Here is a 26198-nt window from a genome sequence, read left to right as displayed (position 1 = left end):
AATTTTGAGATACGAAGACTTTATTATAAAATAAATTAAACTGTTCCACAAAAATGTGCATGTGAAAATCATAACTGGCATGCAGATCGGTGCATGCCAGTTATGATTTTCATATGCACATTTTTGTGGAACAGTTCATTTAATTGGCACTCCAAATGGAAAAGGTTGCTGACCACTGGTGTAGCTTATTACCAGCAACTTCGGGAGCATAGTGTCAGAATCTGCGAAGTTCAGCAGGACGAGATGGTTTGGGAAAAGTTTTTTTTCTTCTGTTTATGCTATCTTGATCTCTGACTCCCTCTTGAGTCAGTTGTTTGTCTTCAGTGCGCTTAAAGCGTCAGACAAGCTCAGTAGCCTACATACTGTATATCTGAAGACAAGTGTCTGATGACTCCATCCATAAATGGAATGTAACTGCAATTGTACTCGAATTCAGCTAAAACTATCACAATGTGTAGAACCGGAATTTATGTCATTGCCAGGTACCTCAGAGTCATCGCTGCAATCCTCTGTCACCGTAGAGCTGGACTGTTGCCGTGGGAACTTTGTCTCATACACCATAATACTCCACCTAGACGAAAAATAAAAACAATGGATAATATAGGGCCTGCTTTTTTTTCTTTCTTTCTGACCTGACCAGAAGAAACTCCTGGACTAATGAGAACTGGCTTAAAAGCTACAATATGTAAATTTTTGGGCAACCTGACCAAATTTACATAGAAATCTGAGTTATAAATCTGCCATTCTCATTCTCATTGATATTTCACAGCGGTTTAGATGGTAAAATGACTCTCTACACAATCAATGCTTGTTTCGTCACAAACTGAAATTAGGCCAACTGTTAGAATTTTAACAACCAGAAAATGGTGGAGCGATTTCTGCAAATGGTTCCTTTAATGGTACCTTTTTAACAGTTAGTTACATGCACTTCCTCCCTCTCACACCTGTCAAGCATCTTGGTGAATATTTCCCTTGCCCCGTTCTCCTCCCTCTCTCTTCCTCCCTCCCTAAGTCTCTCTCTCTTTCCCTCCTCCCTCCCTCACCTACATGTCGAGCATCTTGGTGCTGGCTCTCTACAGCTTCTCCCCCCTCTACATTCCTCCCATCCTACCTCCCTCTCCTACCTGTCAAGCATCTTGGTGCTGGCCCTCTCAAGCTTCTCCAGTATTTGAGGCAGCTGTGCGTCATCGTCACAGGCCGAGCCCCAGCCCAGGACGCGGGCGAGGTCATTTCCTGTCCCCAGGGGCAGAACACCCAGCTGGCACTGCAACACAACAAGTTATTTATCCAGTTACAACTGACCCCCGTTACATTTAACCCCGTTCTCCCCCATTTAATCCTAATTCAGAAAACACGAATATAGCTCACATATCAAATCTTTGATTAGTAACTCCTACCATTTTGTTTTTGTCATAGAAATGCATATTGATGGTTATATTTATACTAAACAAAAATATAAACGCAACTACTTCAAAGATTTTACTGAGTTACAGTTCATATAAAACAAATCAGGCCCTAATCTATAGTTTTCACATGGCTGGGCAGGGGTGCATTCATGGGTGGGCCTCTCCAAGGCCCACTCAGAATTCATTATTTTCCACAAAAGGGCTTTATTACAGACATAAATACTCCTCAGCAACCCCCCCCAGACGATCCTGCAGGTAAAGAAGCCGGATGCGGAGGTTCTGAGCTGGCGTGGTTACACGTGGTCTGCAGTTGTGAGGCCGGTTGGACGTACTGCCAAATCTCTAAAATGACGTTGGAGGCAGCTTATGGTAGAGAAATTAACATTCAATTATCTGGAAACAGCTCTGTGCAGTCAGCATGCCAATTTATCACCCCCTTAAAACTTGAGACATCTGTGGCATTATTTATTTACGCAAGGGTTAGGCATATTTTATGATGTTTCCACCGGATCAGAGCATGACATTTGTTTTCACTTTTATACCGAGTGGTTATCAAAACGGAGAGAGCTGGAAACATTTTTCAAATAGACTACATTGAGGAAGTATTGTCATTCTCAATGGACGTAGAAACAGACTTTGTTTACTTGCCGTTTGAGGTGAAGAAAAAAATACTTTTCAGAAGCTACACAGCTCATTAGTGGTGGTGATCAGATCCCCAAATGGGCACATTTATAAGCCTCCATGTAATTGCAGGCCAGGTAGCCTAGGCCTACTTCTATGCACAATCAGGTCCGCGTCCTTACTCAACATTAACAGGTGCGCTCCAAACAAAACCCAATTAATTTGCTGAACAAAAATATAAAAATGGAACAATTTCATTGATTTTACTGAGTTACAGTTCATATTAGAAAATCAGTCAATGCACCTGTGTAATGATCATGCTGTTTAATCAGCTTCTTGACCTGTCAGGTGGATGGATTATCTTGGCTAAGGAGAAATGCTCACTAACATGGACGTAAACACATTTTTGTGCAACATTTTAGCGAAATAAGCTTTTTGTGAGTATAGAACATTTCTGGGATTTTTTATTTCAGCTCTTGAAACCTGGGACCAACAGATTACATGTTGCGTTTATTTTTGTAGTGTAGTATTTGTTGAGGCATTACCTGTTGAATGGTGAAATTACCTACTTATTCATTGACAAATTATACTGTTTTGATGGATTCAGATTGTTCAGTCACATGTATTATATGCTCTAGGATGTTGCAGAAGTCCTCTTCTCATTAAACAACAAATTATACTGTTTTGATAAGAGTTATTTTGTGATAGGTATTTTAAGTTGATGGTGTTAAGTGTATTTCGAAAGGGAAATATGTTGTTTTGGCAAACGCACTTCAGTTTAGTGGGATGTGGTAACTGTTTTGCAAATGTGAACCCTGTTTCAAGAAAAGTGTTCAAGCAACCGAAAATAACTAATATATGTGAACACAGAGCCCGGAAAGCCAAGACTGTGTGTACCTCATGACCAGCAGAGGGCAGTGGTGGTCTGTCTGTTTCTCTGTCTATCTATCTAATAGAGGGAGGGAGTGTTATAAAATGGTAGCTTTTTACTAGATTGTTAAAAGAGGGACAAGGGAAACATGAGAGTGGCTGACTGGCAGAGTAGCCTGCTAGGCTCAGGGATTGCTGAGGGATGATGTGAAAGTAGCAAAAGCTCTTTCTCAATTTATCTTTTCCTGATTCCTCTCCTTGCCTCCTTCACAAAACCCATTAGATGAGAAAGTCTGATGTCCAAGAACATGAGAAATAGAGGAAACACAAATTGAGAAAGAGCCCAAGAGTCAGTTGGTGTAGCCCAACTGATTGAAGCTTATTTTCAGCTCATTGCAGATGGAGACGGGGCGGGATAAACTTGCTTGTTTGTGGAGCGTCAGAGTGTCGATCTCAGAGAGGACCCAGCCCACGCTGCCGTCACCCCCACAAACCAGGATCCGGAACGTGTCGAACTTCTGGAAGAGCCGTAAACTAGGAGACACAGAAAAGAGCCCCCTAAGACAAGCAGCAATAAACACAGTGCTGTCGGAAACACACACACCATGTCAGAAGCATGGGCAGACTCACAGAGCAGACTCACCCAAGGTGCGGCCCACCGTTCATGAGGTCAAAGACTTGGGCAGGGTTGAGCAGCTGTTTAAAGCGGCGCAGGAACTTGATGCCCTGGTTGTCTCCACTCTTACTGTTGACGAACACCAGGAGAGGGCTGGTGCAGGAAGGCGGGCAGGTGGCCTTCCAGAACCCTGAGGACCAATGATAGGCAGATGATGAACAATGAGAACCAATGTCAGGCAGATGAGGACCAATGACTGGCACATAGAGGAACAAACAGGAACAGCCCCAAACCCCCATATTCAGGAGGATAAACAAGGTCTGGAGTCGGGGGCTTTAACCTCTATACCAGACTCTGGCACACACCTGAACTTCTAGGGTCGGTTTCCCAGACACAGATTAATGGAGAATCTCCATTGAGCGTGCTTTTTAGTTCAGGACTAGGCTTAATCTGTGTCTGGGAAACCAGCCCCTAATATCTAATAAGAAAGGGCATATTTTTTATCGTTAAGCAAAAACCGTGCTTAATAAAACCGTGCTTATTCCATTCTGATTCCTGGAGTCTTCCAACCGGGATTTCTGGAAAACCTGGGAATTTTTGGAATCCTAGGTCTAATGAACACAACCCAGGCCTATCAGGCTGACATCCCGAAATGTCCTGTTCACTCACAAAGACAGGTGTAATGTGAAGTTGCCCCTGATCTGATCCTAGATCTGTACCTAGGGGAAACTTGGCCCCGGAGATGAAGTGAGGAGCAGAACTCACCATCGGAGTCGATGCTGTTGAGGGCTGTGGGGGGGATGACCGAAACCTTACACTGCCCCAAGGGACACTTAGTGGACAGCTGCTCCTTACACAGCGTGTGCACCTGGACATCGACACACACACACACACACTTTATTTTAGGTCACACTACACAGAGCATTACGGCAAGTATGTACAGTCAACAACCTGATAAGTACAATGGCCTTGTGACTGTTGTGAATACGTCATAAGTCAGTGCATGCAGAAACAAAAGTGCATTACTACTTGTATTGTGGCATAGTAGTAATGAAGTTTGCACTTATCTGATTTGCACTTAACCCAAAGAAGCACCACCCAAATATGCACGCATGGACACGCATGCAGACTCACCATGGCCTTGCACCAGAGGCAGCGCCAATCCTGCAGTCGGAGGACACTGCCACACGTCTTGTCACACACAGTACACTTAGCACTAACTGGCAGGTTGCCCTCCAGCCACTGGTGAGGCATAGAGATCTGCAGTGAGGGAGAAGTCACTGTTATTATTCAGTAAGTATTTATTTCTGTCATCATTGACTTAATATGTTTATATATGTTTGCTTTGGCAACACTATGTGGTTACACTTCTCATGCCAATAAAGCCTTTAGTATTGAGAGAGAGAGAGGGAGAGAGAGAGAGAGCGCAACCAACCTTTGCCCATAAGACAACAATTTGCACCAAAGGGAATATACACTGAACCAAAAATATAAACAACAATTTCAAACATTTTACAGAGTTACAGTTCATTTAAGTAAATCTGTCTTTCCCTGACCTTAGTTATCTTTGTTTTCTTTATTATTTTGGTTAGGTCAGGGTGTGACGAGGGTGGTATGTGTGTTTTTTCTTGTCTAGGGCTTTTTATATATCTATAGGGTTTTGGTATGTCTAGGTATATGTAGGTCTATGGTGGCCTGAATTAGTTTCCAATCAGAGACAGCTGTTTATCGTTGTCTCTGATTGGGGATCCTATTTAGGTTGCCATTTTCCATTTTGGTTTGGTGGGTTATTGTCTATGGTTAGTTGCAGGTCAGCACACTTGTCATTCCAATCTCCTTGCATTAGCGTAGCCTCTTCTGTAGCCTGTCAACTATGTGTCTGTCTATCCCTGTTCTCTCCTCTCTGCACAGACCATACAAACGCTCCACACCGCGTGGCCGCTGCCACCCTAATCTGGTGGTCCCAGCGCGCACGACCCACGTGGAGTTCCAGGTCTCCGGTAGCCTCTGGAACTGCCGATCTGCAGCCAACAAGGCAGAGTTCATCTCAGCCTATGCCTCCCTCCAGTCCCTCGACTTCTTGGCACTGACAGAAACATGGATCACCACAGATAACACTGCTACTCCTACTGCTCTCTCTTCGTCCGCCCACGTGTTCTCGCACACCCCGAGAGCTTCTGGTCAGCGGGGTGGTGGCATAGGGATCCTTATCTCTCCCATGTGGTCATTCTCTCTTTCTCCCCTTACCCATCTGTCTATCGCCTCCTTTGAATTTCATGCTGTCACAGTTACCAGCCCTTTCAAGCTTAACATCCTTATCATTTATCGCCCTCCAGGTCCCCTCGGAGAGTTCATCAATGAGCTTGATGCCTTGATAAGCTCCTTTCCTGAGGACGGCTCACCTCTCACAGTTCTGGGCGACTTTAACCTCCCCATGTCTACCTTTGACTCATTCCTCTCTGCCTCCTTCTTTCCACTCCTCTCCTCTTTTGACCTCACCCTCTCACCTTCCCCCCCTACTCACAAGGCAGGCAATACGCTCGACCACATCTTTACTAGATGCTGTTCTTCCACTAACCTCATTGCAACTCCCCTCCAAGTCTCCGACCACTACCTTGTATCCTTTTCCCTCTCGCTCTCATCCAACACTTCCCACACTGCCCCTACTCGGATGGTATCGCGCCGTCCCAACCTTCGCTCTCTCTCCCTCGCTACTCTCTCCTCTTCCATCCTATCATCTCTTCCCTCTGCTCAAACCTTCTCCAACCTATCTCCTGATTCTGCCTCCTCAACCCTCCTCTCCTCCCTTTCTGCATCCTTTGACTCTCTATGTCCCCTATCTTCCAGGCCGGCTCGGTCCTCCCCTCCCGCTCCGTGGCTTGACGACTCAATGCGAGCTCACAGAACAGGGCTCCGGAAGGCCGAGCGGAAATGGAGGAAAACTCGCCTCCCTGCGGACCTGGCATCCTTTCACTCCCTCCTCTCTACATTTTCCTCCTCTGTCTCTGCTGCTAAAGCCACTTTCTACCACTCTAAATTCCAAGCATCTGCCTCTAACCCTAGGAAGCTCTTTGCCACATTCTCCTCCCTCCTGAATCCTCCTCCCCCTCCCCCTCCTCCTCTCTCTGCAGATGACTTCGTCAACCATTTTGAAAAGAAGATCGACGACATCCGATCCTCGTTTGCTAAGTCAAACAACACCGCTGGTTCTGCTCACACTGCCCTACCCTGTGCTCTGACCTCTTTCTCCCCTCTCTCTCCAGATGAAATCTCGCGTCTTGTGACGGCCGGCCGCCCAACAACCTGCCCGCTCGACCCTATCCTCTCTTCTCCAGACCATTTCCGGAGACCTTCTCCCTTACCTCACCTCGCTCATCAACTTATCCCTGACCGCTGGCTACGTCCCTTCCGTCTTCAAGAGAGCGAGAGTTGCACCCCTTCTGAAAAAACCTACACTCGATCCCTCCGATGTCAACAACTACAGACCAGTATCCCTTCTTTCTTTTCTCTCCAAAACTCTTGAACGTGCCGTCCTTGGTCAGCTCTCCCGCTATCTCTCTCAGAATGACCTTCTTGATCCAAATCAGTCAGGTTTCAAGACTAGTCATTCAACTGAGACTGCTCTTCTCTGTATCACGGAGGCGCTCCGCACCGCTAAAGCTAACTCTCTCTCCTCTGCTCTCATCCTTCTAGACCTATCGGCTGCCTTCGATACTGTGAACCATCAGATCCTCCTCTCCACCCTCTCCGAGTTGGGCATCTCCGGCGCGGCCCACGCTTGGATTGCGTCCTACCTGACAGGTCGCTCCTACCAGGTGGCGTGGCGAGAATCTGTCTCCTCACCACGCGCTCTCACCACTGGTGTCCCCCAGGGCTCTGTTCTAGGCCCTCTCCTATTCTCGCTATACACCAAGTCACTTGGCTCTGTCATAACCTCACATGGTCTCTCCTATCATTGCTATGCAGACGACACACAATTAATCTTCTCCTTTCCCCCTTCTGATGACCAGGTGGCGAATCGCATCTCTGCATGTCTGGCAGACATATCAGTGTGGATGACGGATCACCACCTCAAGCTGAACTTCGGCAAGACGGAGCTGCTCTTCCTCCCGGGGAAGGACTGCCCGTTCCATGATCTCGCCATCACGGTTGACAACTCCATTGTGTCCTCCTCCCAGAGCGCTAAGAACCTTGGCGTGATCCTGGACAACAAACTGTCGTTCTCAACTAACATCAAGGCGGTGGCCCGTTCCTGTAGGTTCATGCTCTACAACATCCGCAGAGTACGACCCTGCCTCACACAGGAAGCGGCGCAGGTCCTAATCCAGGCACTTGTCATCTCCCGTCTGGATTACTGCAACTCGCTGTTGGCTGGGCTCCCTGCCTGTGCCATTAAACCCCTACAACTCATCCAGAACGCCGCAGCCCGTCTAGTGTTCAACCTTCCCAAGTTCTCTCACGTCACCCCGCTCCTCCGCTCTCTCCACTGGCTTCCAGTTGAAGCTCGCATCCGCTACAAGACCATGGTGCTTGCCTACGGAGCTGTGAGGGGAACGGCACCTCAGTACCTCCAGGCTCTGATCAGGCCCTACACCCAAATAAGGGCACTGCGTTCATCCACCTCTGGCCTGCTCGCCTCCCTACCACTGAGGAAGTACAGTTCCCGCTCAGCTCAGTCAAAACTGTTCGCTGCTCTGGCTCCCCAATGGTGGAACAAACTCCCTCACGACGCCAGGACAGCGGAGTCAATCTCCACCTTCCGGAGACACCTGAAACCCCACCTCTTTAAGGAATACCTAGGATAGGATAAAGTAATCCTTCTCACCCCCCCCCCCCTTAAAATATTTAGATGCACTATTGTAAAGTGGTTGTTCCACTGGATGTCATAAGGTGAATGCACCAATTTGTAAGTCGCTCTGGATAAGAGCGTCTGCTAAATGACTTAAATGTAAGTTGTTTATAGTGTCACGTTTGTTTAAGTGTTCTTCGTTAAATAAAATACAAATGTATTCCAATCACGCCTTGGTCCCCTCGTTATGACGAACATGATAAAATCAGTAAATTGAAATAAATTCATTAGGCCCTAATCTATGAATTTCACATAACTGGGAATACAGATATGCATCTGTTGGTCACAGATACCTTTAAAAAGAAATGTAGGGTCGTGGATCGGAAAACCAATCAGTATCTGGTGTGACCACCATTTGTCTCATGCAGCGCCACATCTCCTTCTCATAGAGTTGATCAGGCTGTTGATTATGGCCTGTGGAATGTTGTCCCACTCCTCATGAATGGCTGTGCAAAGTTGCTGGATATTAGCAGGAACTGGAACACACTGTCGTATACATTGATCCAGAGCATCCTTAATGTCTGAGAGTATGCAGGCCATAGAAGAACTGGGACATTTTCAGCTTCCAGGAAATGTGAACAGATCCTTGCGATGGTGGCGGATGAATGGCACGATAATGGGCCTCAGGATATCATCATGGTATCATCATGGTATCTCTGTACATTCAAATTGCCATCCATAAAATGCAATTGTGTTTGTTGTCTATAGCTTATGCCGCCTGCCCATACCATAACCCCACCGCCACGATGGGGCACTCTGTTCACAACAGTAACATCAGCAAACCGCTCGCCCACACAACGCCATACACGCTGTCTGCCATCTGCCCTGTACTGTTGAATCTGTGATTCAGGCGGCTTATGTTAGAAAAAATTACATTAAATTATTTGGCAACAGCTCTGGTGGATATTTCTGCAGTTAGCATGCCAATTGCATTCTCCCTCAAAATTTGAGACATCTGTGGGATTGTGTTGTGTGACAAAACTACAACTTTTAGAGTGGCCTTTTAAAGTCTCCAACACAAGGAGGACCTGTGTAATGATCATGCTGTTTAATCAGTTTCTTGATAGGCCACCCCTGTCAGGTGGATGTACGATCTTGGCAAAGAAATGCTCACTAACAGGGATGCATGTTCAGTGTAAATGTTTCTTCACATAACTAACACAGTGCCATATTATTCCAGCAGTTTTATACTTTATATGATAAAAACATTAGAAAACTGAGTTTAGATATTTAGTCATGTAAACAAATAGTTCCTTTCTGGTGTGTTTGTCTGAACAGCATCCTCTTAACTCTCAAATATCACTGCACAGTACAAAACCAAGCCCTGTCCTGCTTTGTTCACACTACACCTGTGATTTTAGTTCTTTGTTCCCACAGGATGATGTTCTGCACCCAATGACATGTCACCGCAGTGTGAGTGAGTGAAAGAGTGAGGGCAGTGAGTGTTTACCTAGTAGTGGATGAGGATTACCTTTGAGAACAAACTGATAGTCCCTGTTGTAGGTATAATTTCAGACGTCTTTAACAGTAGGAATAGTGGGCAATGGCACTATAGGCTACTACTTGTAATCAACAATTTGTTTAATATATTGATTATAAGGCAAGGCCTTATAATCAATATATTCAACAAATCATGAAGTGAGTCTATATAGCCTATACGTATATGCCATTTCTTGATACACTGTGCATGTAGGATATTATGGATTGTTTTACCAGTTTTTTAATGTTGCATGCTTTTTTTTATTTATACTGTTCGACATATTTGCATAACGTACAATGATGTTTAATAAACCGGCAACACTGCACTTCTCTCTAGCTGGGGTACAGGGGACATCTCTAGCCTTATTTTTGAGGAGCCCTCACACAGCTCCGGGGTGAAGTTTCCCCTAGGTACAGATCTAGGTTCAGCTTCCCCTTCCCCAATCCTAACCTCAACCATTAGTGGGGGAAATGCTAAATTGACCCCTTACTCACTCACCCCATCCTCATCTTCGATGATGTCCTTCCCAATGGATGCCAGAGTAGTCCATTTGCAGTTGTTGGTCGCTCGGACAGCACAACGTTTGTGGGCCTTGAACTTACACACTGTGAGAAGGAGAAACGCATCAGATTGACAAACACATACACACAGATGCACCTTCACACACTGTGACGCAGCATTCCACCAGTCTCTCTTTCGTGTGCACCGTCTCTGTCTCGCGCATAGTGTCTCCATTCACGTTCCAATCTTCCAGACAAGTCAATTAACATTACACATACCCAAGATCCATGACAATCATATCAGAACAGACCTGTAGATCCAGACCCGCTCGGGTCGGATTGGGTCTCAGATATTCAGGTACAGGAGGATCCGTGAAGACCTTTAGCTGGCATATAGCCAGGGCAGTGTGTATGTGTACAGAGAGGTACATACCTTCACAGGACAGTCCGTGCGAGGTGACTCCGGACAGAGCCTCGCGGCACACGTTGCAGTAGGTGGGGCGGGCGTGGGAGCAGGCGTACCAGTTATGCATCCCAGAGAAGTGATCCATGCTATACTGGGTGGACTGGGATGGGAACAGAGGAGACAAGAGAGGGGAAATAAGCCCTAAATCGTCCCCGTTAATAACCACTAGTAATTTCAGGATTTCTTCATCCTGTGTTGCAGGGCCCTGGTCAAAAGTAGCGCAGTTTATAGGAAATAGGGTCCCATTTGGGATATCCTAATAGGGTCCCATTTGGGATATCCTCCCACAGGGATATCCTCCCACAGAGGATAGGATTGATTCAACTTATCAAAGGCTTAAGAAGTGGAAATCAGGCGTGTTAGTGTTGGGCTATAACAAAAATGTGCACCCCTGTCAGTCCAACAGGATCAGGGTTAAGAAACCCAGTGCAGACTATAGCGTAGATATCGTTATTGCCTTGCTAAAAAATGTATACGGTTAAAACTTTTAAAAGTTGCATCGTACTGCAGCACAGATTGTGGGCTGCCACAGAATTCTAATGCGTTAGTGCTAGTTTGGCCACCAGAGGGCATCTTTGAGAAGCATTTGACTGTTTGGGGCGGCAGGGTAGCCTAGTGGTTAGAGCGTTGGACTAGTAACCGGAAGGTTGCAAGTTCAAACCCCCGAGCTGACAAGGTACAAATCTGTCGTTCTACCCCTGAACAAGGCAGTTAACCCACTGTTCCTAGGCAGTCATTGAAAATAAGAATTTGTTCCTAACTGACTTGCCTGGTTAAATAAAGGTTAAATAAAATTAAAATATTGGCTGTACTAGAGAATTTAAAACCTTTTTTTGTAAAGACATAGTATATTGGTTTGATTTTAAGAAATGTAGCTTAATTAATTTGATTTAATATTTATTCCAAGAAAAATGAAACCCTCAGGGTTTCAGTTAGGAAAATATGGAGCTGTACAACGTGACCGATCGGGAGTAGGCTACTAAGTGACTGCGAGTAAAGAGCAAAATAATCATAACATTTCCACACCCTAATTTTAGGCTAACCAATACCCAAACGGAGATTCAGTGAAAATCACAATCTCATTGATTTATCAAGACCAGTCCCCATGCTTGTCTCAGAGCAGTGCGAAGCGGTGCTGAAATATACCCACACGCGGGTAGGCTATTGCTTCAAATCATATTATAACAATTGGATGACTTTGGGTGTTCCAGTAAGCAACACTTTGTTTCCTTCATTAGCCTACTATATTGCAATACTTCTGTCATTCAGTGATATTTACTCCCATAGTAATTCGTTATGCATCCATCCAGATTTGGTTAGAAAACAATGTGTTTGGTGGACTCGGTAAGAGTCTATTGTCCTGCTGATAGCCTATCAAGGCTGGATGGATTCTTTTGTATTCTTAACCTCTTGAACCTCTGGGGGCAGTATTTCATTTTTGGATGAAAAACGTTCACGTTTTAAACAAGTTATTTTGTTACGAAAAGATGCTCGACTATGCATATAATTGACAGTTTTAGAAAGACAACACTCTGACGTTTCCAAAACTGCAAAGATATTGTCTGTGAGTGCCACAGAACTAATGCTACAGGCAAAACCAAGATTACATTTCATACAGGAAGTGAGCCAGATTTTTGAGGCGCTGTGTTCCAATGTCTCCTTATATGGCTGTGAATGCGCAAGGAATGAGCCTACACTTTCTGTCTTTTCCCCAACGTGTTTGCAGCATTGTGACGTATTTGTAGGCATATCATTGGAAAATTGACCATAAGAGACTACATTTACCAGGTGTCCGCTCGGTGTCCTCCGTCAAAACTATTGCGTAATCTCCAGGTGCGTGCATTGTTCCATTTTGAACAGAGGAGAAACCAAACTGCCACGAGTGACTTATCATTGAATAGATATGTGAAAAACACCTTGAGGATTGATTCTAAACAACGTTTGCCATGTTTCTGTCGATATTATGGAGTTAATTTGGAAAAAAGTTTGCGTTGTTTGGACTGAATTTTTGTGTTTTTTTCTTAGCCAAACGTGATGAATAAAACGGAGCGATTTCTACTACACAAATGATATTTTTGGAAAAACTGAACATTTGCTATCTAACTGAGAGTCTCCTCATTGAAAACATCCGAAGTTCTTCAAAGGTAAATGATTTTATTTGAATGCTTTTCTTGTTTTTGTGAAAATGTTGCTTGCTGAATGCTAGGCTTAATGCTATGCTAGCTATCAATACTCTTACACAAATGCTTGTGTAGCTATGGTTGAAAAGCATTTTTTGAAAATCTGAGATGACTGTGTTGTTAACAAAAGGCTAAGCTTGTGAGCCAATAAATGTATTTCATTTCATTTGCGATTTTCATGAATAGTTAACGTTACGTTATGGTAATGAGCTTGAGGCTATAATTACGCTCCCGGATACGGGATTGCTCATCGCAACAGGATAAAATAACTCCAGCACAGAGAAAAGAAAGGAGCCTTGAATAAATAAACATGTCAGTAAAATACTGTTAGACTTGGGGATTATGGTGATGGACCGTGCAATTCCCCTGTGTTACGCCGAACTCCAAAGCCCAGGAAAATGAACAGGTACCGTAGGCTACAATACAGTAAAGTAGGCCTAATAATGCTAAAAATAATGCTGAAATAAATTGACTGCTGGTCTTTACTGTTTGCTGTACATTTTTTACATTAAATTAAATTTCTAGCGAGACTATTCAAGCCATCGACTCACTGATGATGAATGATCAGCAAAGGCAATCTGGAATCTGCTGGCATCACGGCACAACAACATCGCTCTAATCACAGTCGGAAGACAGTTGAAGAAACTTGAGTGGACTAAATTAAATTGGAGGATTGGAGGATTCAAAATTAATATTTAAGGGGCATTTTTTATTATGGCAAAACTTTATGGCAAAACTGGTGTGTGATATTGATTTAGAAATGTAAAAGCTTACAGATAATATCTAAGGGGCTTTTATATAATTATAATGCAGGGTAAATAATAATAATAATCATTGGATAACAGATCAGCACTCAGAGATCAGCCCTCATTAAGAGGCGGCTTCTATCTTCAATATAATCATTAATTCAGAACATTAAACCCATAGGTTTTAGGCCTGCGGTAGGTTATAATAATCTGCCTTCTGGGAATGTTCAAAAGTTCAAAAGTTGTGGGTGGAGTTAAAATTTTGTCTATCAGAAAGTATTAAAATCAACCAATGTCAGCCTTTAAATGCTTTATTATCCAAATGTTTCAAGTGTGTGTGGGCGACGGAGAGAATGCATTTGTCCATTTTTAATATTGGCCATCAACCAAAAACACAGCATCTACCGTGGTAGAAATATGTTATTGAATCTGTTTTTTTTTTACTATTTCAAAATACATATGTTTATTAGGCTACTGTGCAGTGTCTTTAAATTACAATGCTCCCCTTACCCTCCTTCCTACCCTCCTTGGCAAGAGTCTATTGTCCTGCTAATAGCCCATCATGGGTTGATGGTCACTTTTGTAGTCCAATGCATTGACTGAATGTATTAATTACAGTAATTTACCATTCTCATTCTCAGAGTGGAAAAGTTATTTGCAAAGTTCACAATCTCAGAGACTCCCAGTTAGATAGCAAATGTTCCTTTTTTCCAAAAATATTATTTTTGTAGGCGAAATAGCTCCGTTTGTTCTTCACGTTTGGCTGAGAAATCGCCCGGAAATTGCAGTCACGAAAACGGCAAGAAATATTCCAAATTAGGTCCATAATATTGACAGAAACATGGCAAACGTTGTTTATAATCAATCCTCAAGGTGTTTTTCAAATATCTATTCGATAATATATCCATCGGGACAATTCGTGTTTCAGTAGGACCGATTGGAGTAATGGCTACCTCTGTATTTTACACGAGAATCTCTCTGGGGGCATCAGGTGACCACTTGCGCAACGTAGCCGGCTACGGCTATTCTTCAACATAAATGCGTAAAACTACGTCACAATGCTGTAGACACCTTGGAGGATACGTAGAACATGTAATCTGGTTGATAGCCCATTCACAGCTCAATAGGGACTCATTGGAACGTAAGCGCTTTCAAAATATGGGGCAGTTCCGGGTTGGGTTTTTCTCAGGCTTTCGCCTGCAACATCAGTTCTGTTATACTCACGGACAATATCTTTACAGTTTTGGAAACGGTAGTGTTTTCTATCCTAAGCTGTCAATTATATGCATATTCTAGCATCTTGTCCTGACAAAATATCCCATTTACTACAGGAACGTTTTTTTTCCAAAAATGAAAATACTTCCCCCGAGTCACAACAGGTTTTAAGGGTGGAGTTTGGGGCGGGGCGAGGAGTACTACTGATTGTCCTCACTTTGATTATGCTATAACAATGACCAGGATCACTATTCATTTAAGTGAGCAGATTAGGGCTTTTAGGAGGAATGGGAAATTGCGTGTCAATTCATAAACCATGTGCCATGGAATCGGTACATCAAAAATCTCCTCCCAACTATTTTGCAAATTATAATTGCACAGCTGTCAAATTTTTGGTCCTTAAATGAAACTGGTATATATTTTTATTTATCACAATTTATTTATTATTTGTATTATTTGTCTTTTCTGGTGGATTAAACTGAAATTGCAACTAACTTTCTTTGGCTTGTTTAAAAAGAAATAACTGAAAGTGAGCAGTGAGCAGATGTAATCTGAATAAAGGGAAAAAGGCCATTCTTGAGACAATAGGCCCTTTTAATTTTGTCTGGTTTGCCATTCTCATATAATTTAAATAGGTCGCTAGGTGTAGGAAAAACCATAAGCAAACAGTTCAACTGTGATGCGACTAAAGAGTTAATCAGGGTGATTTTTCCACAAATAGACAGCTATTTTCCTTTCCATGGTAGCAAGATCTAACTATTTTTGCCAACTTTCTATTAAATGTACTGGAGTGAGATCATTTCTTTCTTCCGGGATATGTATATCGAGTATGTCCACATCCCTGTTAGTCCATTTTATTGTTAAATTACGTTATATAGTAAGTCTCAAAAAAATATATAAATAAAGCCAATTTGTTATTTAGAATTATTTATTTGTTTTTAGAGAGAGAGAAACCAAAAGCCCCCAGTGCCTATTTTTAGAAAATCCACATGTCAAGTGAAATTCCCCCATTGTATTTAACCAAGTTCTCTCTTAACTACAGGACCACCAACAGTTTTTTGTTGTTGTTCCCTGATGCAGGACTCTAGTGCCAGAGAAGAGACTCAGACTGAAAACACCTCCATTAATTTACGAAAAAGATAGTCCATTTGTGCCACAGTTTAGACTACCGATAGATTAACATTCTAACTCGTCCTAGTGATAGGGTGGTGCAATGACAGAATGCCACCATCTACCACTAATGGTCGCTGCATGAGCTCAAAACTTTTAACCTGTTACTCCTACCCCCTACTTTTTCGAACATTCTGTTAAAAATCGCGCAACATTTCAGCGCCCTGTTACTCAGGCCAGGAATATAGTATATGCATATGATTAGTATGTGTGGATAGAAAACACTCAGACGTTTATAAAACTGGTTAAATCACGGCTGTGACTATAACAGAACGTGTGTTTCATCGAAAAGTGCAGGAAAATCTGATCACTGAAAGTGGAAAAATATATCCATCCGCCGCTTCAACCCATTGTTATGGGCGAACGACATTAAATAGGGCTGAGGTTGCAGTACCTACAGCTTCCACACGATGTCAACAGTCTTGTCATTTGCCAATTCTTTGTTTCTTGGTCAAACGAACAAGAGACAGGCTTTTTCTTCAGGTCTCCGACCGGATATTTTGGTTGAGAAATACACGGACATTATTTCCAGACGGACCCCTATAGAAAACACTTCATCTCGTGATTAATTTGATCGCTTATTAACGTTTACTAATACCTAAAGTTGCATTACAAAAGTATTTCGAAGTGTTTTTGAAAGTTTATCGTCGACTTTTTTAATTTAAAAAAATGACGTTACGTTATAAGACGCTATTTTTTTTCGTTTATCACACAGTCTTCATAGATCGATATCTAGGCTATATATGGACCGATTTAATTGAAAAAAAGACCCAATAGTGATTATGGGACATCTAGGAGTGCCAACAAAGAAGATGGTCAAAGGTAATGAATGTTTTATATTTTATTTGTGTGGTTTGTGTAGCGCCGACTATGCTAATTATTTTGTTTACGTCCCCTGCGGGTCTTTTTTCCTTCTGTAGCTCAGTTGGTAGAGCATGGCGCTTGTAACGCCAGGGTAGTGGGTTCGATCCCCGGAACCACCCATACGTAGAATGTATGCACACATGACTGTAAGTCGCTTTGGATAAAAGCGTCTGCTAAATGGCATATATTATTATTATTATTATATTTTGGGGTGTTACATGCTATCAGATAATAGCTTCTCATGCTTTCGCCGAAAAGCATTTTAAAAATCTGACTTGTTGCCTGGATTCACAACGAGTGTAGCTTTAATTCAATACCCTGCATGTGTATTTTAATGAACGTTTGAGTTTTAACTAATACTATTAGCATTTAGCGTAGCGCATTTGCATTTCCAGAGCTCTAGATGGGACGCCTGCGTGCCAGGTAGGAGCAAGAGGTTAAAGGAAGAACCACTGTAAACTACTAAAGGTCAAATCGTTGCTACTACCATATTACTTATACCTGTCGTATGTATCCTTTCCCGGAAGACACATTTCAGTTGAACACATTCAGTTGGACAACTGACCGCTTCTCCTTTCCTTCCACACAAGTGTCTAGGCTAGGAGAGTATAGTCCAGCGGTCAATTTTTTGGGGGGAGGGGGTCCCATGTATCTCTGCTTACCAAAGTGTGCATCACATACCTTCAGGGATTTGGAAGGAAATGACTGGTACATGGAATCTCCCTCTAGCCCATGCCTACACCAATCTAATGCTTTTCCATTTGTGTGGAGTAGTGAATGAGCGCACACTTCAAGAGGAAGGAGAGATTAATGGGACTTACTCTGGGATTGGATGAGAAGATAGGTAGAGAAGAGTGACCCTTGACCTCTTACCCCTGACTCTGTGGCCTTGCCCTCACCTCAAAGTGTTCTCTGTTCTGAACGCTCTTCAGGGCTGCCATCCAGTCCTCCATCTCTTTCCTGTTCTCTGCACACAGAATCAGCCGGCGACAAGGAGTGATGATCTACACAGAGAGAGGACAAGACAGATATCACTTGACAGAAAGAGAGAGCGAGAGAGAGCGCAAGACACACCAAGTGCTCAGAGAAATGAAACCAGGGGTTGTGCAATGCCATGTGGCCAGGAATACAAACAGAGGAGGAAGCACATCTAGTCCCATGCTTTGGCACTCTGACTGAGTTGATGGGCCAACTTGAGTATGTGTGTGTACACAAATGTGACACAAAGACGTGTGTGAGGGTGAACGTGCCTGTGTATTGTGTATCAGCTTTATTAGATGTACAACGTTTTTGGAAACGTTGTGAAGTCTGTGCTTGTGTGTATGTATTGATAGATTGATTGGGTCAGAGGATGTGGATGAATGTGGATAAGTAGCGCTATTTCCACAGAGCGGACGTCCATTTCCTTTCCTCCACAGCTTCTTCACAAAGGGGCTCCTGTTCCCAGATGGATAAAAATAGTCACACGCCTTTCCTCTCTCCCAGAGACCAGCACCGCAAACACGCACGCACTTAAGATGGCCCATCCACCCACACACACACACTATAGACTTAGTAAGACTTCTCCTCTTTGCATCTGTTGCATTATGGCATCTGTGACACCATGGGGGACCATTGAGGCCATCTCCATTTTAAAGTAGTCCATTTCTTCTTCTATGAGTTGGTGAACAAACTGTAAGGGTGCATACTGCCACCTGGAGTGTGTTGTTTGAACAGGTATAAAGCCCATTTTGGTATACAGTGCATTCAGAAAGTATTCTTGGCCCCTTCCCCTTTTCCACATTTTGTTACGTTACAGCCTTATTCTAAAATGGATAAAATATTTTTTCCCCCTCAACATTATACACACAATACCCCATAATGACAAAGGAAAAACATTATTTTTATAACATAAGTATTCAGACCAGTTGAGCTCAGGTGCAAACTGTGTTGATTAATCATCCTTGAGATGTTTCTACAACTTGATTAGAGTCCACCTGTGGTAAATTAAATTGATTGGCATGTTTTGGAAAGGCACACACCTGTCTATGTAAAGTCCCACAGTTTACAGAGCATGTGTGAGCAAAAACAAAACCATGAGGTCGAAAGAATTGTCCGTAGAGCTCCGAGACAGGATTGTGTCGAGGCACAGGTCTGGTGAAGGGTACCAAAAAATGTCTGCAGCGATAAAGGTCCCCAAGCTCACAGTGGCATCCATCATTCCTAAATGAAAGAAGATTGGAACCACCTACACTCTTCCTAAAGCTGACTGCCTGGCCAAACTGAGCAATCGGGGGAGAAGGGCCTTGGTCAGGGAGGTGACCAAGAACCCGACGGTCACTCTGACAGAGCTCCAGAGTTCCTCTGTGAAGATGGGAGAACCTTCCAGAAGGACAACCATCTCTTTAGCACTCCACCAATCAGGCCTTTATGGTAGAGTGGCCAGACGGAAGCCACTCCTCTGTAAAAGGCACATGACAGCCCGCTTGGAGTTTGCCAAAAGGCACCTAAAGGACTCTCAGACAATGAGAAACAAGATTAACTTGTCTGATGAAACTACAATGGAACTCTTTGGCCTGAATGCCAAGCATCACATCTGGAGTAAACCTGGCACCATCCCTACGGTGAAGCATGGTGGTGGTAGCATCATGCTATGGGGATGTTTTTCAGCAGAAAGTAGACTAATGATGATGATGATAGCACCGGAGAGAATGCCTGACGTTTTACGGTCTCCTAATTTTGTACATAATGTTTCTGCCACATGTTATGACCGAAAATCACTTCTAGAAATCAGAACAGCGATTACTCACCTCGTACTGAAAGACAACTTTATCTTTAAGGAGTCGGACGAGAGACATTTACTCCAGACAACCGACAAGGCCCTTAACTCGTCATTCGCAGGAGAAAGAGAATGAGACATCGAGGATGAGTGAGTAATTTGCCTTTACAGTGAGTGAGTAATTTGCCCTTACCATCGGTTCTATTAGCCAAGGTACAATCATTGAATAATAACAAACACGAACTACAAGCACGTATATCCTACCAACAGGACATAAAAATAAATAAAAAGCTTATGTTTCACCGAGTCGTGGCTGAACGATGACATGAATAGCATACAGTTGGCGGATTATACAATGAATCAGCAGGATAGAACAGTAGCCTCTGGTAAGACAAGGGGTGTCGGTCTATGTATATTTGTAAACAACAGCTAGTGCATGATATCTAAAAGTCTCAAGGTTTGCTCGCCTGAGGTAGAGTATCTCATGATAAGCTGTAGACTACACTATTTACCAAGAGAGTTTATCTATATTCAATGTCGCTGTCTATTTACCACCACAAACCGATGCTGGCACTAAGACCGCACTCAATGAGCTGTATAGGGCCATAAGCAAACAGGAAAAATCTCATCCAGAGGAGCTGCTCCTAGTGGCCAGGTACTTTAATGCAGGGAAACTTAAATCCATTTCACCAACTTTCTACCAGCTTGTTAAATGTGCAACCAGAGGGAAGAAAATCTAGACCACCTTTACTTCACACACAGAGATGCATACAAAGCTCTCCCTCACCCTCCATTTGGCAAATCTGACCATAATTCTATCCTCCTGATTCCTGCTAATAACTAAAGCAGGAAGCACCAATGACTCAATGTCAATAAAATGATGAAGCAGATGCTAAGCTACAGGACTGTTTTGCTAGCACAGACTGGAATATGTTCTGGGATTAGTCCGATGGCATTGAGGAGTACACCACATCAGTCACTGGCTTCATCAATAAGTGCATCAAGTCACCACAGTGACTGTACATACCACGACCAGAAGCCATAGATTTCAGGCAACATCCGTACTGAGCTAAAGGGTAGAGCTGCCACTTTCAAGGAGTGGGACTTCAACCCGGAAGCTTGCAAGAAATCCCGCTATGCTCTCAGACAAACCACCAAACAGGCAAAGCATCAATACAGACCTAAGATCCCATCACACCACACCGGCTGTGACGCCTGTCGGATGTGGCAGGGCTTGCAAACAATTACAAACTACAAGGAAGGAAGCGCAGCCGCGAGCTGCCCAGTGACACAGGCCTACCAGACAAGCTAAATTACTTCTATGCTCGCTTCGAGGCAAATAATACTGAAACATGCATGAGAGCATTAGCTGTGCCGGACGATTGTGTGATCACGCTCTCCATAGCCGATGTGTCCACATCACCAACAAACTAACATGGTCCAAGCAGACCAAGACAGTCGTGAAGAAGGCACGACAAAACCTATTCCCCCTCAGGAGAATTAAAATATTTGGCATGGGTCCTCAGATCCTCAAAAAGTTCTACAGCTACACCATTGGGAGCATCATCGGATGGGGCCACAGTGTCTCCTGACCCCTCCTGTCTCAGCCTCCAGTATTTATGCTGCAGTAGTTTGTGTCGGGGGGCTAGGGTCAGTTTGTTATATCTGGAGTACTTCTCCTGTCCTATACGGTGTCCTGTGTGAATCTAAGTGTGCGTTCTCTAATTCTCTCCTTCTTTCTTTCTCTCTCTCGGAGGACCTGAGCCCAAGGACCGTGCCCCAGGACGACCTGACATGATGACTCCTTGCTGTCCCCAGTCCACCTGACTGTGCTGCTGCTCCAGTTTCAACTGTTCTGCCTGGTTATTATTCGACCATGCTGGTCATTTATGAACATTTGAACATCTTGGCCATGTTCTGTTATAATCTCCACCCGGCACAGCCAGAAGAGGACTGGCCACCCCACATAGCCTGGTTCCTCTCTAGGTTTCTTCCTAGGTTTTGGCTTTTCTAGGGAGTTTTTCCTAGCCACCGTGCTTCTACAGCTGCATTGCTTGCTGTTTGGGGTTTTAGGCTGGGTTTCTGTACAGCACTTTGAGATATCAGCTGATGTACGAAGGGCTATATAAATAAAATTTGATTTGATTTGATTTTATCCTGACTGGTTGCATCACTGCCTGGTATGGCAATTGCTCGGCCTCCGGCCGTACGGCCCAGTAATTCACTGGGGCAAAGCTTCCTGCCATCCAAGACCTCTATACCAAGCAGTGTCAGAGGAAGGCCATAAAAGGTGGCAAAGACTCCAGCCACCCTAGTCATAGACTGTTCTCTCTACTACTGCATGGCAAGCGGTAGCACTGATGCTATTCTCTGTTTATTATCGATACATTGTCACTTTAATCTACATGTACATATTACCTCAATTACCTCGACTAACCGATGCCTCCGCACATTGACTCTGTACTGGTACCCCCGGTATATAGCCTCGCTATTATTATTTTACTGCTCTTTAATTACTTGTTACTACTTGTTACTTTAAATTCTTATTTCTTACTTGTCTTAAAACTGCATTGTTGCTTATTGGCTTGTAAGTAAGCATTTCACTGTAAGGTTGTATTTGGCGCATGTGACAAATAAAATTTGATTTGATTATTAGGATCGAGGGAAACAGCAAAGTACAGAGAGATCCTTGATGAAAACCCGCTACAGAGCGCTCAGAACCTCAGGCTAGGGTGAAGGTTCACCTTCCAACAGGACAACGACCGTAAGCACATAGCAAAGACAACGCAGGTGTGGCTTCGGGACAAGTCTCTGAATGTCCTTGAGTGGCCCAGCCAGAGCCCGGACTTGAACCCTGTGGAGAGACCTGAAAATAGCTGTGCAGTGACGCTCCCCATCCAATCTGACAGAGCTTGAGAGGATCTGCAGAGAAGAATGGGAGAAACTCCCCAAATACAGATGTGCCAAGCTTGTAGCGTCATACCCAAGAAGACTCAAGGCTGTAATAACTGCCAAAGGTTCTTCAACAAAGTACTGAGTAAAGGGTCTGAATACTTATGTGAATGGGATTTTTCAGTGGGTTTTTTCTTTCTTGTTTTTTTGCAAATATTTATAAAAAACAGTTTTTGCTTTGTCATTATGGGGTATTGTGTGTAGATTTATGAGGGAGAAAAAACAATTTCATCCATTTTATAATAAGGCTGTAATGTAGCAATACGTGGAAAAAGTCAAGGGGTCTGAATACTTTTCGAATACACTGTACTACCACCTGCAGTTATGGAATGTTTGCTTTAGAGTATCATTTATTGGCTGATCCCTTCTGACGATGAGGATGGAATTATGTGATCCTTACTTAACCTATAGGAAGTTCTTCAATGGCGCCGTCCATGGTAAAACAGGCTTTAAACTACTAGAGTTGTCTATGTAAGTCTATGGCGCACGCACACACGCACGCACGCACCTACTTAAAGCGAAAGGCCCTCAAAAAGCACAGTTGCCTATATCTAAAAAGGCTGATGTAATACACACGCACTGGCAGTCCAACAATGAGTTGTCCACACACTCGGGCATACACCGTGGTTGTGTCCCAAATGGAACCCTATTCCCTATATAGAACACTACTTTTGACCTGGGCACATGGGGCTCTGTTCAAAAGTAGCACACTATGTAGGGAATAGGGTGCCATTTGGGACGCCATCACTGTGTATGCCAAAAAGTGAGCGGACAATGCATGGCTTACCCACTAGAGCAGGGGTTTGAAACTCATTCCATGGGGGGCCTAGTGTATGCTGGTTTTTGGTTTTCCTTTCAATTAAGACCTAGACAACCAGGTGAGGGGAGTTCCTTAATTTGTGACCTTAATTCATAAATAAAGTTCAAGGAAGGAGCGAAAACCCGAAGACACTCTGCCCTCCGTGGAATGAGTTTGACTCGTGCACTAGACACTTCTAGGCTATTGGCAGGGCTCTCCAACCCTGTTCATGGAGAGCTACTGTCCTGTAGGTTTTCACCCCAACCCTAATCTAGCACATGGTTGGAGACCCCTACTATAGAGAGATGGAGAGAAGATACAGCACTGATAAAGTGTAAGTGAGCTAGTGGTGCGCGGGTCAGCTGTTTGTTCACCCGTACCTGTCCGCAATTGCTAATAACCCATCCGCAACCGCCCAAATATATGTGATAAAGTGAAAATCTGGAGGCCCGCATCCAACCATAACCCGCAAATATAGAAAATGCTGACTGCAGAACGATTTGACAGGGTGCAGGATTTTTTTTTGTTCCTGATTTTAGATATGTTTCTGCTTTTTGGTAGGCTATTTGTTAGTCAACTTGTCTATAATTATTATGTACCTTATCTTTTGTCATTATATGCTAGAAGACTAAATAAACTCTTTCTCAACAGAATAATGTAATAGATTGATAGAATGAATGCTTCAATCTTGTTGACATCGGTAAAGTTCTCTGTTATCTTTTGCATAGCAAAGACATTTAGAGACTTGGAAAGATTTTCTGTACAAAATGTCATCAGTTTGAAAAAGAAAGCTGTGAAAACTACCCAACGTGTTTCTCATAAGATTTCAGTTTGTCTTCGATGCACATTTTATAAGGTTGAAATACTATCAGCATTTGTGATGCTTTTATGATGAAGACAGCACATCTACAGATGGTATCTAACTGAGCATTGCGTTCTCTCAAGAAGCAGTAGGAAAGAAATCATGTTTCTCCACTCCTGTTCCCAAGTCCAAATTTTGCCTACATTTGGTGTATCATTTTACTGCAAGAAATGCTTAATTCTGCAGGAGTTATTATTAAGGCTATGTGAGAGGTGATAGAGCTACAGTCCATTTTTGTAATTGTTATTTTATTTAACTAGGCAAGTTAGTTAAGAACAAATTATTATTTATAATGATGGTCTACCCCGGCCAAACCCTAAACTGGACAGTGCTGGGCCAATTGTGAGCCGCCCTATGGGACTCCCAATCACGGCCAGTTGTGATACAGCCTGGAGTCGAACCAGTGTCTGTAGTGACGCCTCTAGCACTGAGATGCCACTGCCTTAGACCGCTGAGCCACTCGGGGGCCCGTCCAGATTTCAGTTTCCATTCAACCCATCTAAACAGTAGACTACAGTTCCATTGACATGCCATAGGCCTATTTGAAGTCCCGTCTTGTGACTGTCGACATCACACGATCCTTTTTTACCACTTCACCAAATATTTCCCAAACATTGCTTTTCTGGCCCTCCCTTCTCTTTTTTCAACTTTCCTTTCGCAGCTTTCGTCTTATTGAATAACATTTCCGTGGACTGACTGTAACTTTTTAATTATTTGGCGATGTAGGCTATTTGGTACAGTTAAGCCCTAAAGCTTAGGCTCATGCACTGATACCAGAGCCTAAAATAATAGAGAAAAAACTACATGTAGCCAATAGAACAATTGAACAATAATTATAAATGTATGTTTTTTTTAAAGTATTGTTTCTCTTTATACAACCACCCGCCACCCACCCTTCAGCCACAGATTTTAACTTTGTCACATAGTCGGCGGTTACAGATGGGTTATTAGGAATTGAAGGCAGGTGAGGGTGAACAAACAGCCGACCGCGCACCACTAACACACGTCTCTGTGCTCCCCCACACACTCTCATTCCTGACATTCTTCTGCCTTACTTCCAGCGTGAAGTCCAGTCAAATTTGGCTCCGGTGGTTCTCCTTCTCTCTCCCCCTCTCCTCTCTTCTTCTCCAGACTGTGCTGAGTGTGCTCTGCTATATTTGGTCTGGGGTTGGGAGAGAATGGGTCAGGTCCAGGTCTAGGAGCTGTACTATCACTATTTACTCCTTGACAGCAAGTCACTGGCTCTACCGGCTGCAGTCTCCCACTCCTTTCCTGAAGTCCTCCTGACGAAGCAATGACAAACAGTTCTACGTGGCTGGCGTAGAGTTCTCCTATCTTATCTAAAAACTGGCCCAAGGAAGCCTCTCACTCCGGAGTCCCGAAAGAGGTACCTTCCGTTACTGCCTGGCTTTTGTTCCTTTTTTCCCGTAGTCTGAGTGTTCTAGCCAGCAGAGAATTCACAGAATTCTCTTAGTCATTTCCTTCTGTGGATCCCTGTAGTGGAAGGTGTTCCAGGAGGGTTTTCCTTCTCTCCCCACTCGGCTGTTAGCTCTGTTAGCCTAGCCAGCTTAGTGGTCTCTTACTGGGAGAGAGCAGGGAACCGTGGTGCAGGCCCCTCCCCCATCCGCCTGCCTCTGTTCTCTGACTCACATATATAAACTTCCTGTCGTCAAGGCGATCCCACACAGGGGGCTGGAGTGGAGGGAGGGGTGTGAGTGGGGGTGTTGAAGGCCACAAAGCAGCCCCTCTTTACAACACAGAGAGACAGGCAGTGAAAGGCAAGTACTTAATTTGGCTGTCTGGAACTGAAAGACCACCTTCGCCTGAGCTCAGACCTGGGTTCA

General features: G+C 43.7%; 1 protein-coding gene across 1 annotated transcript in view; it reads right to left on the bottom strand.

Moving 5' to 3' along the window:
• The window catches only part of LOC123994821 (diacylglycerol kinase delta-like), a 167818-nt gene that overhangs the window by 79250 nt on the left and 62370 nt on the right, over window positions 1-26198 (bottom strand). Inside the window, 9 exon segments of the mRNA XM_046297832.1 lie at window positions 487-571; window positions 1125-1264; window positions 3323-3431; window positions 3541-3703; window positions 4279-4381; window positions 4648-4773; window positions 10341-10447; window positions 10776-10908; window positions 17883-17987. Of these exon segments, the coding sequence (XP_046153788.1) occupies window positions 487-571; window positions 1125-1264; window positions 3323-3431; window positions 3541-3703; window positions 4279-4381; window positions 4648-4773; window positions 10341-10447; window positions 10776-10908; window positions 17883-17936 (1020 nt within the window). The 5' untranslated portion in view covers window positions 17937-17987.

The sequence above is a fragment of the Oncorhynchus gorbuscha genome, linkage group LG14 (assembly GCF_021184085.1).
Source record: "Oncorhynchus gorbuscha isolate QuinsamMale2020 ecotype Even-year linkage group LG14, OgorEven_v1.0, whole genome shotgun sequence".
Lineage (NCBI taxonomy): Eukaryota > Metazoa > Chordata > Actinopteri > Salmoniformes > Salmonidae > Oncorhynchus > Oncorhynchus gorbuscha.
The sequence above is the reverse complement of the archived record's forward strand: the minus strand, read 5'-3'. Positions and strand labels throughout refer to the sequence as shown.